General features: G+C 45.9%; 1 protein-coding gene across 2 annotated transcripts in view; it reads left to right on the plus strand.

The window, feature by feature from the left end:
* The first annotated feature begins 304 nt into the window (after nt 1-304).
* Nucleotides 305-17,555, plus strand: part of TMEM260 (transmembrane protein 260) — a 34,575-nt gene continuing 17,324 nt past the window's right edge. Inside the window, exons 1-3 of one of the 2 annotated variants that reach the window (XM_075029539.1) lie at nt 305-463; nt 6,030-6,061; nt 6,827-6,978. In XM_075029539.1, the coding sequence (XP_074885640.1) occupies nt 337-463; nt 6,030-6,061; nt 6,827-6,978 (311 nt within the window). In that variant the 5' untranslated portion in view covers nt 305-336. The remainder of the gene's footprint in view (nt 464-6,029; nt 6,062-6,826; nt 6,979-17,555) is intronic. The other variant, XM_075029540.1, reaches the window with a different exon arrangement.

Below are 17,555 nucleotides of genomic sequence, written 5' to 3' on the forward strand. Positions count from 1 at the left end.
GCCCCCCAGCGTGGTGGTCCCGCCCTGCCGCACGGCCGCCCTCACCGAGGGGCGCGCTCCTCCGCCCCGCCCTCTCCGGCTGTACCAACTACACTCGGGAGGGGGGAGAGGGAGGAGGAAGAGGGCGGGAGGTGGCGCTGATTCGGCCCACAGAGCCGGCGGCCCTACTTCTTCCCTATCTGAGCGTGTTGATGACCGGCGGTCCCGGGAGGCGGCCCGGGGGGGGGAGCGGGGAGGCGGGAGATATGAGGACGCTCCCCCCTGCGGGGCGGTGGAGTGGTACAGCCCGCCCGCCCCGCGCGGCCGAACCCGGAAGACGCGGGCGCGGCGGCGCACATGGGCGCGGGGACCGGCACCGGGAGCGGGATCGCGACCGGGACCGCGACCGCCGGGGCGCTGGGCGCTGCCGTGGCGGCTCTTTACACGGCCACGCTGCCGCCCACCCTGCCCGGCGGGGATGCGGGTAACGTACCCAGCGCCGCCAGCCCGCCCGCGAGCGGGGGAGGGGCGGCGGGGCACCCCGTGGGGCCGGGGCGTGGGGTCACCCCACCGGGGAGGTGGCACCGTGGGGACCCTCGCCCCGTAGGGGCTGGTGCATCGCGGTCACGCTTCGGGGGGGGGGGGGCGGGATGGGGGAGGCTGAGGCCTTAGGGGTTGGTGCATCGTAGTCACCATATAGGGGTGCTCATCCTATAGGGGCTGGTGTATCACTGTCACCCCATGGGGCTGCTGTCACCCCATAGGGTTGCTCACCCTATAGGGGCTGGTGTGTTGCTGTCACCCCATAGGGCTGCTCACTCCAGAGGGGCTGGTGCGTTGTTGTCACCCCATAGGGTTGCTCACCCCATAGGGTTGCTGTCACCCTATAGGATGGCTCACCCCATAGGGTTGCTGTCACCCCATAGGGTTGCTCATTCCATAGGGGCTGGTGCATCGCTGTCACCCCATAAAGTTGCTGTCACCCCATAAGTCTGCTGTTACCCCATAGGGTTGCACACCCTGCCCCCACAGGGTTGCTCACCCCATAAGGTTGCAGTCCACCCCCCCCCCATAAGCCCTGGTGCCCTGCAGTCATTCTCTGGGGTGCTCACCCCATTGGGGTTGGTGCATTTGAACCTCCCCATAGGGGCACTTGCCCCCCAGGCTGGTACATCACAGACACCCTATATTGGGGTGCACACCCCTTGGGGCTGGGGCACTGCCATCCCCCCGTGGGGTGCTCTCCCCACCGAGCCTGGTGCGTTGCAGTCACATCTCGGGGGGCTCACCCCCTTGGGGTCAGTGCTGCACAGTCACCCCGTGGGGCTGGAGCCCTCTGGCCACCCCACACTGACCTGATCCTCGCCCCCCACGTGTTTGCTTTGCAGCGAATAGTTTGCCTGTATTTGAGGCTTTCGGCAAAGGATTTGGTCAGGGGCCCTGGGGATGACGTCAGAAGGCAGATGTGGCGTCAGAAGGCAGATGTGGCGTCAGAAGGCAGATGTCCCATCCTGCCAGATGTGGTATCGCTGCTCAGGCCGTCGCTTTCTCTGGCCTGTGCAGCCGCAGCTGATGCAACAGTGAAATCTCTGGATCTGCCTGTCTGGAAGTGCAACTTGCCAACAGTGACAAACTGTCTGATGTTTTGTGTTCCACGCTGCCGATCCCACCAGGCGGGACAAAATTCTCCTGTTTGGTCCTCCTGCAGTTTTGCTGGTTTAGTCTGGTCTTGCTTAAAAAATACCTGGCTTTTGCAGCATGTGTACAGCTGTGATTTAGGGATAGGAGGGCTTGGATTTTCTAGGTGATGCTTTGATATCTTTTTTTTTTTTTTTTGATGGCGTAGGTACCCTGCATGCTTTCCTTTTTTCGTATCCCAGAAGAGCATTGAGTGGGTCTGTTTAACTCAGTGCCTCTTGGCCATCGCTAGTTTTGGATCCAAGCTGTGCATAAAATTCCTTATAAATAAATGGGCTTTTAATGGATGCATATATTTTTACAGCTTCAGTATGTGTGGAGAGAGAGAGAGATACATGTTTTAACTACAACTCTTTAAAATTTGCCGTTTGTTTTTGTTTAGAGTTACGTGAAAGACAGTTCTACTTGGTAAAAGCAGGATGGTTTTGTCTAGCTGGGTGTAAGGCAGCATGTATTCAGCGTAGCAATTCACAGACAAATGTAAAGTTGTGTGGTGATTCAAGTGGGGGTTATTTGATTTAAAGATAACAGGACGGAGCTGTGTTTTCATTACACTAAGCTCATCCCTAGTCAGCTGGCTCTTGGAGATGCAACCTTGTGTTGTCCATTTTCTCCATTCCCGTGTTTGGATCAGAGGGACCCAGTTGTCAGAGCTGTATTAAAAGAATTTCTTTTTAAATCCCTTCTCCATAGAGCTCACATCCCGCGCTCCAGACGAGGAGTGCAAGTGCACCCTTGCCAGGCTGGCTGGTGTGCACCCTGATGGCTTGTGCTTCTGCTCCCCAGTTTGTAAAAGGGCTGGCTTTGCTCCTTCTGGTTGTATCAGTTAAGATGTGATGATTGATATATTTACAGTTATTACCGTTTTGTCTTTTAAAGCACTCGCCGATGGGAGACGCGTGTCTATGAACGTGCAGGGTGCCTGTGCTCCAAGCTGTTCCTGCTGCACGAAGCCTTGGGAACCTGGTTTTTAATTGTACTTGAGCTTGGGTTTTGCCTCTGGGATGCAAATAACCGTTCGCACCCTTTACAAAGTGGGATGTAGGTAGGTTCTCCCAATAAGGTGATGCTGGGATTTATTCCCTTCTTGATGTGAATTATCCCGGTAGATACAGTGAGCGGCCAAGCAGCACAGGCATGGGTTTGCCCCACTTTCCCAGGGTTATCGTGGTTATTTTATCTCATTTTGGAGGCAGGAGAGGGATTGCTCTTCCCCTAATTTCGGAAGGCATCCTGGTTCTTCCTAGCTCAGCAGCTGCGTGTATAGAAATGCACGTGTGTACGTGCAGCGTGCGTCACTCCTCTGCTAATAACTTTTGTCAGAGGTATGGAGGACACTACCTAGGCACGTGCTGCAAACAGGGCGCAGCAGGGAGATGCCCGGGGAGTGGCTGGACTGAGGGACTGGATGCTTTAACAGGCTTCCAGCAACCCACATTAGAGGGAATTCTATTAGAGGAAATCTCTCGGCACGGTGTCCCCTCGCTAGCCCATGACCTCGCTCCCCATCTCCCCTTACTGTTTTCTTTTTACATTTTCTTCTAAATCTGCTGCCTGAGTTGCATGTGTTTACTGGAGCTGAACAGAGAGGGGCTCGTCCCCATCACCCTCTCATGCCTGTCCCAGCCAGCAGCCACCCCATCGTTGTTGTGTTAAGACTTTTTTTGGTTATTCTCCTGGTTTCTCATGGCCTGAGCAGCCCATGGGATGCTTCAGCCCTGCCGCATGGCCAGAGTCCCCTGGAAGGTCTCTGCACATCCCTGCTCGAGGCGATTAACTTGCCAGTGCCTGAGCACGGAGCTCAAACTTGTGCCATCAAAAGCACTGAAGCTACTTGTGTGAGTAAAGAGCCGCTTAAGGATTTGCTGTATCTGCTTTCAGGCAGGGAGCCTATTATTTTATTTTTTTTTTAAGCTATCTGTATATTTTTAATTGTTCCTGAAGTTTGCAGTAATCCAAAAATGTAAAAAGCAATAGGTATTTTCATTGGCAGCTTTCTTGTGTTACTTAGCGTTATAATAAAGAAATGAGAGAATGAATTCTAATTCAGAAACATCCACAGATGTTAAAACAGCTTAAAAAGGGATCAAATAAACTCAAGTTAAAAGAAAAAAAAACCCCAAACCTTCCCTCTGATGTTTCAGACATCAGCTCCCAACCTTGCTGGGTATAAGTCAGTTTTCAGGCAGCATTGGGCCCATTGCCTGAAAACCTTTATTGGGCAATCAAGTTGGACGGTCAGAAACATATTTACACCAAGATTATGCAGGAATAAACTCTTCAACTTGAGCCGGCATCTGAAGATGCTGCAGGTCATTTTCTCTCATAAGAAATATGTTAAAATCGAGTTTGCGGATGCTGTAGTCCTCCTCTGTGTGTTTTGTCATTTAATAATAGCGCTCTGCACTTATATAGCCCTTATCTTCACTTATATAGCCCATAGAGGCTGTAAGCGATGCCGGGGTATGTGGGTGGGAGATGGAGAATTACCCTTATCTGAGGTGCTGGGTGTTACGTGCTCCTTTTGGCTTTCCCAGTGGAATTCAACAGGCCTGCAGCCTGGGAGCTTATTTTTGCAGGTTTTCTTACTTTTTTTTTCCTTAATTCTTACGGGGCAAAGTTGTGCTGTTGGCTTTCAAAGCTTGGCAATGGCATCCAATGGTATTTTTTTTAATTTTTTTTTTTCCCCCCCAGCTTTCTGGTTGGTTTGTGTCTGTATTGCTTTGGGGTTATTCTTGTCCGTGATTTGAACCAACATCACAGCAACGCACGTGAACTTAATCTTTAGCCATTTTAGATGCATGTATTGCTGTATCCCAGAAGGACTTTAATGAAGGTGAAGCCGTGCCCGGCTCGGGAGCAGCATCCCAGCGATGCGATGGGTATCCACCCTTAGCCGCTGCGCAGAGCGCCGAATTTAGGGTTTCCTTTATTAGCATCATCTTTTGGTGCATGCGGGGCGATCGATTGCTTCCCAGCCTCACCGTGCCCTGGAAACATCGGAGCTGCTGAACACTAAAGGGCTCAGCTCGGGATGGATGGTTTTCCCATTGCATCTGCTTTTTCAGGGCTGTCTTGCAATAGGTTGAAACTTTCCTAAAATAGAGTAGCAATAAGAATAGCTGGCGTTTGCAAGCGCGGTAAAATCCACATCTGAGAGGCTTTTGTGCAGAAAGCCGCGGGGTTGTCCCCTGGGCATCGCACGGGGCGAGAGCTGTAATTTTAGGGCAGTTGCCAACAGCAGTAGTGCATTGACTTGCATCTTCCTTTTAAAATATATTGTTTACAGTCACGTCAAGATTTAAAGGTGCCATTTGTACAATCCTCCTCCTTTGCCTTGGATGGTAAGGACGTAATAATGTGCTGAAATTTAAAATATTGTTAATTTAGCATTTAAAGCCAACAGCGCCCTTCGTTTTGCGTCTTTACCATCTAACGATGGGACAAAGCTACCGTGACCTTGGCACTTGCAAAATTTGCAGGACCAGTAAGACCAGGCTCTGCAAAACGGGATCATGAAATTTGAGGGAAAGAAGGAAAACCAGCTGTAATTTTTAATTTTGTCGCCCTTTGGTTGTGCCCTTCGTCCCTGAATGTGTTGTGCCTATTGAATATATTTAATACCCGCTGCTCAGGAGCGTTGCAAACTGCTTCAGTGTCAAGTGCTCTAAAAATGTCAAGTATTATTAGCTATTATGCTAACATGGATCTTTTTGTGGCAGTTGTTTGTCGTGGCATAAAATACACATGAAATGCAAAATCTGAATGGTGTTTCTAATGGGAGCGGCCGCTGGATGCGGCATCCGCTGACAGGTAGAAGTGTTACTTGCAAAGCAGATGCTGCAAGAATTGCTTTAGCATCGAGGGAGAGCAGCGTTCCCAAATAACGTGGATGCAGATTTGCACGATCACTGATTATATTTTTCCCTCTTTAAAACTATAAAGCTGTGGGGTTTTTTAATGAGAAACAACTGGGTTGTTTAAGAGACAATGCAGCTTAAGCGTTGCAAACTGTAGTGCTTGAAAGTTATTGAGTCAGTTGGTTTTAAATTAAAAATATGCACAAATGTCTGCATTTTGAATATCTCGGGCCATTCTTTACCCGAGCCTACCTATACTTTCACTTATCTGTTCATAAAAGTCTTGCGAAAATATACAAAAGATATTTTGTGCAATGACATCAGAGGGAGAAAATATTCTTAGAAAATTTCATGCTGTTAAATCTCTACAGATTTACAGTTTTATCCAGTCAAATTAATGCAAAACCCCAATGCAAGCATTTGGATTTTGAAAACTTTGGAGGAGTGTCATTTCCTAATAGTAATTATTGGTTTTACATTATTTTTTCACAGGGGAGCTGATCACAGCCGCATATGAGCTTGGAGTAAGTATTAGTTTTATTGTTTAATCAATGCTCTCATTAACAGTTTTAGGAATTAAGGAAGTTTAATTAAGCATGGAGTAAAGTAGATTAATTTATTTTCAAACCACAGTTTTTACTAACTTATAAGTACAGCACGCGACAATTTACTTCAAGTTTTAAATCCAATTAAACTAAATTATAAAGCAAAGGCTTTACTGTATATACAGTAGCTGGCTTATTATCAACCCAAATTTTGTATAAGCTGGGGAGAATAAAATAAATCGGGTTAACAATTTTAATAAGTTTTATTATTTAATAAACTTTATTATGGTGCATGATCCCTTTAGGCAAGACCTTAGGACTGTCAGCGCGGTGGTAATCCGATAGCAGTGTGGTCTTTCAACTTGCTAACCAATAAAATAGTTGAGAAGCCGCTTTTTTTTAAAAAAAAAAAAAAAACAAACAAAAAAAAAAACCAACAACAGCCTTTTGAATGACCCTAATATACTGTGAACCCAAACAAGGAGCCCTTTAAGGCACGCTAATGAAACGTGGCACCTCCTTTTCTCGCCGCCTCATTATTATGGGCGAGGCGTGGAGCCAAATCCACTAAGGAAAAATATTTGCGGAGTTAAAAATTGGTACGAAAGGCTGGGTCGGGGAGAGGCGCTGCTCAGAGAAACCCCCCCCCCCCGGGCTCCTGCTGCCGGACCCCGCCGTGCCGCTCTCCTTTTGATTTCGTAGAATTTCCCTTCTTTTCAACCCCCATATCGATCTTGTCCGTAGGTCGCCCACCCTCCCGGCTACCCCCTGTTCACGCTGCTGGCCAAACTGGCCACGGGGCTGCTGCCCGTCGGCTCCCCCGCCTACCGAGTCAACCTCCTCTGCGGCTTGTTGGGAGCGGCTGCCGCCTCTTTGCTTTTTTACACGGTTTTCAGGTAAAGTCATCGGGGGTGTTTTCTCGTTGGCGTGATGCTGGCAGGGCGCTTCCCCGTCGGCTCGGGACGTTTCCGAAGGTTCCCGCTGTCCCCTCTGGCCTTCGGACTAGCGTTTCCCCCCTTCCCTCTCCAGCTGTAATTAGTTCCTCTGATTAACCTAACAGCGGTTTAATCTGAATTTGACCTTCTTTCCTGCACAAAAGGTCCCTCTTTTCTTTTTTTCTTTTTTCTTTCTGTTAAATAATAATAACAGTTATAATAGAAAGTGCACCTTTCCCTTACACAGACGTGACAGGTTGTTCAGGCTCATTATCACAAATCACCGCTCGGTTTAACTAACCAGAACTAATGAAGTTTGTCGTTCTCGGAAGATGCAGATGGTCTGTTTAAATTAACAGGATGAGCTTCACCTATCGGGGAAAACCGTGAACCCGGTTTAATCACGGCTCCCGGCAGAGGCGGATGGGCAGTTCCTGCCGGTGGTACCCGAGGACCGGGGCGAGCATCGGTGCCGGCCGCCTTCCCCCGGCAGAGGTGCTGCCGGGGACCGGCTGGATCCCATCCGTTTTTCTCCGGACCTCTAACCTTGGGAGAAAAAAGGGAACAATCGGGATGCGCACGTGGTTTGGGGGGTTTTGTTAACCCCGCTCGTCTTTGATGTGCGAGTTCTGGCTGCTCTTAACCTCAGCCTGACCCATATTTGAGAGGATTATCGCAACCCGTACAAACAATTTCTGATGTTCTTTTGCAGGGAAAATAGGGCACGTTTTGAGGCTGCAAACAGCGGAATCTGAAACGATATCGGGGCGCTTCCTTGCCGAGATTAGTTTGACAAAAGCCCTTTTCTCCCATCCGCTTCCAGAGCCGCGTCGCCCCTCGGGGAAACCTTCCCAGAGAGCGAGAGCAACCTAGAAATAAAAGCAGGAATAAATGGGGGGGGCAGATCCTGCATAGCCCGAGAGCCCTGAGCTCACTTAAACTTCGGTCCGTGGCGTCCGTCTGTCCGGGTGCATCTTCCTCTGCTGAAGAGGAGTTGCTTTTTGCCCATTGCCTTTCACGTAGCAGTGCATCAGCTCCCAGGCACACCTACTGGAGTTGCTTAAGTAATTCCTTGATGTTTCTATAGGCATTTAAAGCGATTGCTTTTACTGTTGGGTAACACATGTAATTAAGTCGGCGTTATTTAATTGAATATCCTGTATTTTACAGCGTATTTGGGGAGCTGGAAGTGCCGCTGCCCTCCCGTGCACAGTGCCAGGCGCAGCGTCAGAGCACGACTTGTTTTGATTACATTAAAAACTCCTGCAAGGAGTTGCTAAAGGTTTTGAATGTTGGGTTCTGATTTTTTTTTTAATTGTGGTTATTCCTGTTATTACAGTTACTGTGAAGATCTGCCCCGCTTTTTAGTTCTAACTCCAACGTGACAGTTCCTTACGTGCCTGTTTTGTGCATATGAAATGATGCGATCGTTGCTTTAGAGAAATAAGAATACGGGAGGCTAAATTTGGGAATTATTTTTACACTTCTAGAGGTTTAATTTTTTTTGTTGTTGTTTAATTGGATTTGGAAGACGTTGCTTCTGTCAAATTTAAAACTTGCGCAGAAGAACGGAAAACCTGGAACTGAGAAATGATAGAAACTATTAGGACTTACAGAAAATTACTTCATAGATACAAGGCACTGACAGGATCAATTATTCAGCCTAGCAGCGATTGATTTTTTGGAAATTAATTGTAAGGTATTGTGGGTCAGTTTTATTTCCGAATGACAATGTTATATTTTTCCTTTCAAGTGCCTTAAAATTCATTTATTTTTTTACGACATTCATTTAGCAAAAAAAAGTTTTTTCTCTCCTTTACCATCTAGTTTTTTTAAAAAAAAAAAAATCTTTCAGAAAATGTTTACTGGCACCGACTGCGTGAAAGCCGTAACTATCTGAAGGCGACGTGTTTTGGTTTTAACCGGGCTTGTCCGTACTCACAAAGGATCTAAACCGGTCTATCAAATCCCCCCGCATTTTTGTGTTTTAATTAAAATTTAGCTGATGGGGTGACCCCTGCGAGGTACCAGAGGAAAAATAAGCACCTGCTCCTCTTGCCGCATGAAATGTGGATGTTAATATGAAAATATGTAGATGTTAGGAATACAAATAATTGATGAAGTACACATCCTTCGGGAGCAACACGGTTCAAGTGGCAAATCTGTCTCCTCAAACAATAGCCACCCTTCAGCGGGGAGGAAGCCATCTCTATGGTAATGGGGCTGATGCTGCCCTATTGATCGAGTGGAAGAAGACATTATACAATGTCAGTTGGGTTGTTACAATTTCATTTGTCGTCTGACCTGAACTTAACCTCTAAAACCTTTCTTTTCTCCCCACCAGCCGGGCAGCCTCGCCGTTTACCCTCGCGGGGTTTTTCCGTGCCTCCCAGCATCCCCGTACAGTAAATCTCTCCCTTTTTTTCCCCATTGACTCATTTTGTTTTAAGAGGCATTTCCCGAGTTTATTCCTCGGCAGGTCGGGACAATTTCTTTTACTGCTTAAGGAAAGAGTCGCCGTTCCCTCCGTGGCTGGGTGGTGTTTGGGATGTTTGGTGTGTGCAGGATTAGGATCGAATTTATTCCTTAAACAGATTTCTCCTCTGCCAGGTGATGGCTGGCGGGATGCTCCAGACAGACACCACCGGGTTGATGGGAAGCAACCCCAACATCTTGTTTGTTTATATATTATATTATATTATTCATTTTGGGTTTTTTTTTTTTTAAGCCCGGACTGTGCTTCTTAAAACAAAGTTATGTCAAACTGCATTGATGCAAAAAGCTCTTTTGTCAGTAATCCAGACTATCGCCAAACGAGTGGTTTACTCTATTGAATTAGTTCTCAAATATTTTTTTTCCCCTCTCTGCACAGTCTTAATAAATTGCTTGTAATTATCGTAAAATGGCATTTACAAAGAGTTTTCTCGGACTGCTTGTAACTGAAGCAAATAATTCATCTTTGCTTTGAAAGACGGGGGGAGCTGCTTTATGTTTTTAGGACGCAGCAAGTGCGGCTATAGGATTGTTTCTTTAAACAACTATTTATTTGTTTTACTGTGGGAGGCAAAGCATAGCAACTTTACAAAGTAAACCAATTATCTTCTTATAATATGATTGCCAAAGTGTCATTTTCTGCACACATGATGCATTCTTTGCATTCTCTATTGCAAAGAGAAATACGATGCTTTCCCCTTCCTTAAGTGCATTTTTTTTTCGGTGTATACCTTTCATAGCTTGGCTGTTTTGCTGTATCTAAATATACAAAGTTAATTTATTGCGGGGGCAGTAGCAGGGTAGAACGTGTCATTGCCCAAGTACTTCTAGTAAGTTTTTGCCAGCTTTATTCTGGCAGAGTTGCATGTGGGTTTTTGAAAAGGGGGAAAATGTTGCATTAAATTAAGCAGTTCATGTCTCTTTGGTTTTCTGTTCTGGGTATCATGTTAAGTTTTGGCCTTTTATATATATATATATAGACAGATAGATATATAGAGATATATAGAGATATATATATATATAAAAATATATATATTCCCTGCCTCTTAAACCTTCCAGGCAACACACTATGGATGTATATGAAAACTGGAGCCAACTCTTCTCCCACTGCCAAAAAAAAGAAGCGTTACGCATGTTTCATAATCAAAACATCAAAATGGTTTGATCATTTTGAAATCATCAAGGTGTTTTGGACATGGCACTTGACCATCCTGGTGGCCCTGAGGTTTCGTGCTCCCGTGACGTGTGTCCTGGAGCTCTCACGAGAAGGTCCCTGAGAAGGACCAGGCGCGTTGGAGCACCGATGGGCGCGCGATGGGTCACCTTCGTGGTCCTCCCCAGAGGGACTTCGTGGCTGATGCTCCCCTAAAATTAACTGGTGCTGGGAAACGTTGTCTGCTGCCTGCGACGAGTGGGGAAATACTCCGTGTCCCTCGGGTGTGTGGCTTTGCTGGAGCAGGAGTCATCCCCAAATAGTTTGACTCCTTTTTTTGGGGCATGGTTTGGGGAAGATGGAGGGATAAGAGAGGAGCACTCCTGCCTGGTGTGCCGGTGCCCCCTCGGCCATCATGGGAAATTAAAATATTGGGCTTTGGGGAAGGTGGAATCTCCTTACAGGGCGTATTTGGATTTTTCCAGATTACAGATTATCGTAGATTATCGCCGTTGTAGCACAGCATGAAGATCTTGGCTGTTTGAAAAGCAGCTGTGCTTAGTAACAAGTAGTTATGAAGTTTTAGGAGGGAGAGAAGAAAGGAAGGTACTCAAGTATTAATTTGCTTTCAGAAGAATATCTACCGTGACCTCTGGCTAATTGATCGTACATATATATTATATTTTTCCCCTTGTCCCCATAATAAACCAGCACTGAGTTCAGTCTGTTTGAAGACGTTACCAAATCTGTTCATTTGCATTTTGCTCTAAAGTAGGCACATTAGGCTGCAATAACTTTGCTTCGTTTTGAAGGGGCGGGGGGAAAAAGCAGGGCAAAAAACTCTTTTTTTTTTTTTTTTTTTTTTTTTAAAGACTGAAGAGTCTTTTCTGACAGCTAGTCAGAGTTAGAATTAGTTCAAGGAAATGTTAATAATGCACTGCCTGGCTTAATCCCTTTGATATCACCAGGTATCCTCCTGTTCATGGGTTAATTGCTTTAAAAGCGGAGGCAATATTCTGAGCGGTGGGCCGCTTCACCTTTTCACAGCTGTTACCATTGAGTGACAACTAAATCCCATGTGTAAGATGAGGAAGAGCTCAATCTCCAATTGGGAGAAAATTTATGTAAACCGCAATCCCTTCAGAATGTGCGGAAGTCACAGACTTTCTTGATTTACTCTGCTTTTCCCAGAAAGCTCCATTGTTCCCTTCCCTAAGTCCCATCAACCCTTTGTAGCAGAATATCACAGCGGCGGCAGATAGCTTGAAATATATAAATGCTATCATAGCTCTGATTAATAGCGGCGCTTATGAGTCAAGTCTGATAACGGAGCAGCTCTCCACTCAATTTCAGATACCGCTAATGGAATCTGTCTCCTGCAATTGTAATGTGAGAAGGGCTAATTTGCCATGGAGCTTGGAGCTGTCACCAGCCGGGGATTGGGGGGTCAGATGGGAGCTGCCAGGTTTTTGCCCTGCAGCTTGTATCTCTCGCTTTGAATAGCGCAGCCCCCTGCCTGCCAGGGAGCTGATAGGCCGCCGGGGGGTTTATGCCACTCCGTACAATAGCGAAGGGCTGCATGGGCTGACTTGGTAATTGTGAAGCCAGCTCATTTTTATTTTATTTTATATTTTATTCTATTTTTTTTTTTTTTACTTTTTTTTTTTTTTTTTCTGCGGCTGCATAATTTCTAATAAGGGGTTTTAACAAATGTCAGATTAGGAAAAGTTTCTGCAATTACAAAAAAAAAAAAAAAACTTATAAAACATTTAAATAGCTAAAGTCGGTTCCTACCGAGGGTTGGGGTTTTGGAAGTAGGCACCGGTTATTACAGGCGCCCGGGATAAAGGCGTACCTATTTTCTAGGGATTGTGAATCAAATAATGGGTCTAACTGATAGACCCTTTCTGCTTGCAAAGACACTGGGAGAGAAGTTCTCCTTTTTAATGGCTGGAAGCACAGGTTTTACAACTCGCTCTTTAGCAAGGTGTGAGTGCGGGGTGCTATTTATTAAAGCAGCGCATCCCTATATGCGTTTTATCGATCTGTCGTGAGTTGTTCCACTCGTTGAACTGCTCTGGAATAGCTTGACGTGGAGGTGTTGAATTTAATTACCAGAATTTCGTGGGAGGGGGCTGCTGCAGGCGGGCTCCGCTCCGGTCACGGTGGTGGGCGTCCAGGAACGTGCGAGGTTTGAGGTCGGCGCGTCCCGTTCCTCCTGAAGTCCCATTGACGCGAAGGAGAAGGCGGTCGGTTATAACCAAAGTACCAGTTTTGGGTTTTTTTTTGACGGCGGTCCTGCCCGTTTGCTTGGTTTCTGTTCTCTCCTTGTGGCCATGAAGACTCGAGCAGGGGAGGCGAGCCAAGCCGTGCTCTCCTACCTCCTCCTCCGGCGCCGGGAGCGGAGGCTGCGGGCAGGGCTTAAGTGGCTATTCAGCTCCAGGTCCTTGAGGAAGAATAAAATCTGGTTTGCTATTCCCTGTAGTACCTGTGCTGGCTCTTCAGCGCTGAGAGCAAGAGAAACTGCCTTTTGTCCATCGAGTGGTTGTGACTGAGAGGCAGGCAAACCCAGAGGGACTGGGGTTTTTGGGGATAATTATTATTACTTAGGTCCTAAGCTCGTGTTTGGATTTTTATTTGTGTTTTATTTTTAAATGGTTTTTCTATTTCAGCACCAATGCACATGCCCACTTAAAATTTATCTGTGGAAAGCTTGGTTGTTGAGTCTTCTAAGTCCCATGCTTTTTAGCCTACATCAAAAAAATTTGTTTTTTTTTTTTATAAATCAAACAAGTGAAACCTCTTAAGTTAAATTCAGAACATTAAACCTACAATGCACTAGTCTGTTATACCGTGAAATAAAAATACATTGAAGGGATATATCTTTGCTACTGCAAAGCAAAGTCACAGCATTGCAGAGGCAGAAGTTGCTGGTGATGCACCTGGAGCCTGTGCAAATGTACAAGGAACCGCCAACATCAGGGCCATCGTCTGCAGGTGCAGGGAGAGACTGAAATTAAAAAAAATCCATTCATTAGTTTATTAGTGGAGATTTTAAAAAGCGGGAGAGTTTTTTCTTATTCTGCTGACTAAAAAAAAAAAAAAAAAAAAAAGATGTGAGGCTGAGATCTGCTACCTGTAAAGTTTTGGAGGGAACAGAAGGCAGAAATAATTGCCTTATTTCATTAGGTACAGATAGGTGTTTCCAGTGTTTAATACATCAGCTTCAAATATAAAACATTCTGATTATCTTACTTTTCTTCTTTATGAATCCAGTGCACTGAAGATTTCATTTAATGAAAATATTTTAATTAAATCCCAGTTCCCATACCAATCATTTAATAAGTTTTTGCAAATTATTAAATATAAAATGTCTGCCATTATTTTCTAAATAAAAAATAAAGACACTGATCGAGTTCTTTGTTAAACGTGTATAGATGTAACCTGTGCTTTTGGCTAACAAAAAGTTTTACCAAACTTAGAGGAGAGGCTAAATTTTAAATCGCAAACTGACACGTTTTAGTGACTGCCACCAAATAAGAAGCTAAAAAGTGTAATTGCAAAACCAGATTAAAATAACTAATTTCAGTTTTCCCAATTGTTCCTGCAAACTCTTAATAAAAACCCTGTGGCTAAAATATTCCTGATTAAAGCAAGTTTCTGCTGCCCATGTCCTTGAAGCTGAGGCCCAGCCACACATTCTTTCACTTGGGTGCCTGAAAAGGAAAACAAAAATAATATTTTTTTTTTTTTCTCCAGTCTTTTCCTTTTATGTTTAGGGATGCCATAGGAAAATATTTCTCACAAAGGACTGTGTGACCTCTCCTTTGCTGACTGTTTCTGTCCCTTCCGAGTGCGTTTTCAGATGATGGGAATTTCTGCCCATGTTCAGAAGATTATAGTCGGTCGACTGATAGGAAGGGACCTTCTTCCCTCTTGTCTTATCTTGATAAAGTGCTCCATGTGCTTTCAGCAGGTCTTGCCCCAAACTAGTTATTTTGCAAAATCAGAGATACAAGCTGTTCCCTTGGCTTTTCCTCCACGTAAGATAAACAAGCGCGGAGGGCAGCTTTTATTCAAGCTCGGCGCTTCAATCCTTCTCAAAGTGGGCCGGCGGTGGCAGCTGTAATACCCCTGGAAGAAGTTACGAAGACTCTCCCACTCTTGCGTTGGCTACAGATGTTTTCTTCTTTCATGAGCTGATTTCTGGGCGCCGGGGCTGTTCCGATGGCAGGGTATTACTACTCTGAATGCTCTCTTCTAGGTGACCCAGCCTTCTTCTCCAAGAGATAGTCCTTACCTAGCCCGAGCCCACAATCCCCTCTCCACTGGACAGAGCCTTATAGCAGGGCTTTGCCCACCTTTTATTCTTTGTAAAGCCCATCTTCTTGAGGGAGTCACTGCAAGGTAGCTTTATGCCGACACCGTGTTGACAGATGAACACCGGCTGGTTATTACCATTGCCACGGCTTTGTTTTTGGCAACCCGTTGATCCTCTTGTTCCAGTCATCTGTTCTTTCTCATACCGGTTCCAAAGACTGGGGGAAACGTGCTGGCTTTGGGAGAGTGGGAAGCTACCCTCCCTGCTCCCCAGAAGCAGTGGGATAAAGCCCTCCTAGAAGTTGCTTTTACATGAGGCCAGTCGAGGATCCAGCCGTCATGGGTCTTTGCCGTGTTTTATGTAGCACCTCAACTGTACTTGAAAAATGTGTTCAAAGACAGAAGCGTGAGTAGAAGTCACGTGAGGATAAATCTCTGCCGCTCTCTGTTCTGGAGCCCTGATGTGCTGTCAAAAGGACAGACAGTGTTAAGCAAACAAAAGGTGTTTTCAGGAAAAAACCCAACTGTTTCCTGACCACAGGGCACCTGCAAGCCTCCAGCCAGTGTAGATGGAAGAGTGTGTGTCTCCAGGCTGGGTGGAAGAGGCTGGAGTCTGTGTGTTTGCTTCTTGTCCAGCAAGGCTTCACTGCAGGAATTATTTGCAGTGTCTGTGTCAGACCTGGTGTTTGATTTTGGTGAGGCATGTGTCTATGTACCACGAGAAAACCCCTTCTTACCTTCCACACAAATGGCTTCTTGGTCTTGTTCCCTCTCTGTCTCGACACTGGTAGTTGGGTTATGGAGCTTTTGGGAAGTCTCCTTTACCTCTTGTGTTAACCTTCTTCCACAACATACTCTGTCTTAACCACAAAAATGCTGTCTATGCCTGTAATTAAAGCAGCTGTTATCTTCTGGCTTCCTAACGTCCTGCTTCCTTATGCAACATGTTGTAGATGGCACTGTCCTCCTTTGCAAATCTTTTCATCCTCTTTCTTGGCTTCAAGCTTCTTGACCTCGGGTCCAGAGTTCTGCCCCATCCCTTTGCTCTTTCAATTCTTCTCGTCTCTATTTTACTGTTATCTTTGTGCCTTTTCTGTTCTTTCATCTCTTTCTGCCTTACCTGACTAAACACCCACCAGTGTCTTTCCCACCCTGAAATTCTTCTTTGGTCCAAAGCGTTGTAGGTGGCTGACCTGCGTTGTCCGTGCCTGAGCTGCTTTGTCACCTCCTGGGACAGTGTGTGGGTTTGGGAGCCCATCTTGGTGCCAAGGCAAGAGAAACACAGCACAGTGTCACTCTGTGCTGGAGAAGTCCAAGAGGCTGCCAGATGGCAGAGTGCAGTGGTGCGTGGAGATCCTCGTGTCGATCAAAATGAGCAGTATAACATTAGCCCAGCCACAAGGTAGGGTTGATTTAATTTGGCCCCAGCATCGTGCTGATAGAGTTGCATGGGATTAATTTCTGCTTGTCCTGCACCATGAACTGTTGCATTGGGTGGACCTGCTGGACGTGTTTGGGTTTTTTCTGCCAGGTGGTCTTCATCCTCATCTGGAGATACATGCTCTGATTGCTTCCACTTCCAAGGGTCTTTCCTTCTGAATCAGCAAACTTGTAAATCTATCACTTCCATTGCTGGTAACAGAATCGGCAAAATCTCTTGGTCTCCAGCTTGCATTTCCTAAAGCTACTGTCTTGATGTTCTTCAAGAATGCAAGACATTTCCATTTGATTTTTTTAGCAGCTAGTATACTTGTAGGAGCTTGGTGCTCCATGCATGCAACATGCTTTCACAAAGTCAGCTTAGCAGCCTGGCTTTCCCACGAGTTTCACAGGGAACGAAAGGCAACGCCGGCTCTGTTGACAAACAGATCTGTGGACTGTGCTTAGTGCTGGATCCTGACCCTGCACTGCTCGGTGAGCAGAGGTGTCCTCTGTCCCACATAGCTGGGATAAGTCTTTAAGCTTTGGGTTGAGTAGCTTTTGCTTAAGCCTTATTTCATAAAACTTGAATCGCAGGTTTGAGACTTTTTATCAAGAGGATGGGATTTCTTTCATCTCATTTGAACTCTAATGATACGCTTGAGTCTTTTCTGGGAAAGACAAGGAGAATTGGTAAATGATTGGGACATTTGCCTGAAATGCTGCTTTTCATCCAAAGGTTTTCGGGAAGGTTGTTTTACCTTTTTTTACCTTATTTCCCTGCAAGGATTTCAAAGGGATTTACGAAGTTGTTTCTTTATAACTAAAAGTTTGTGCTGTTTAAAGGGTTTAGTCAAAACTTAGGGATGTTGTGTAGTGAGGTTTGTGTGTCGGGGGATCTCTGGGCTTTTGAATACACATGGCCCTGCTGCCCTTTCCTGGTATTTTTCTTTAGGAGCAGAAACCACTCCTGGCTAGATTCCTGCACACTCCATCTCATCTTTCCTTTTTCTATTTGGGTGCCACATCTTTCTAGTAACAGGGAGGAGGAGAGCACAACCAGAGCCCTTGAAGCTGAGAACCTTGCCAGACAGGTCGTGTGTGTCCCCTCTCCCTTGGAGGAGATGGACTCAGGGCTGCTGGGCTGGCTTGG

Source organism: Buteo buteo, chromosome 6 (assembly GCF_964188355.1).
Source record: "Buteo buteo chromosome 6, bButBut1.hap1.1, whole genome shotgun sequence".
In the NCBI taxonomy this organism is placed as follows: domain Eukaryota; kingdom Metazoa; phylum Chordata; class Aves; order Accipitriformes; family Accipitridae; genus Buteo; species Buteo buteo.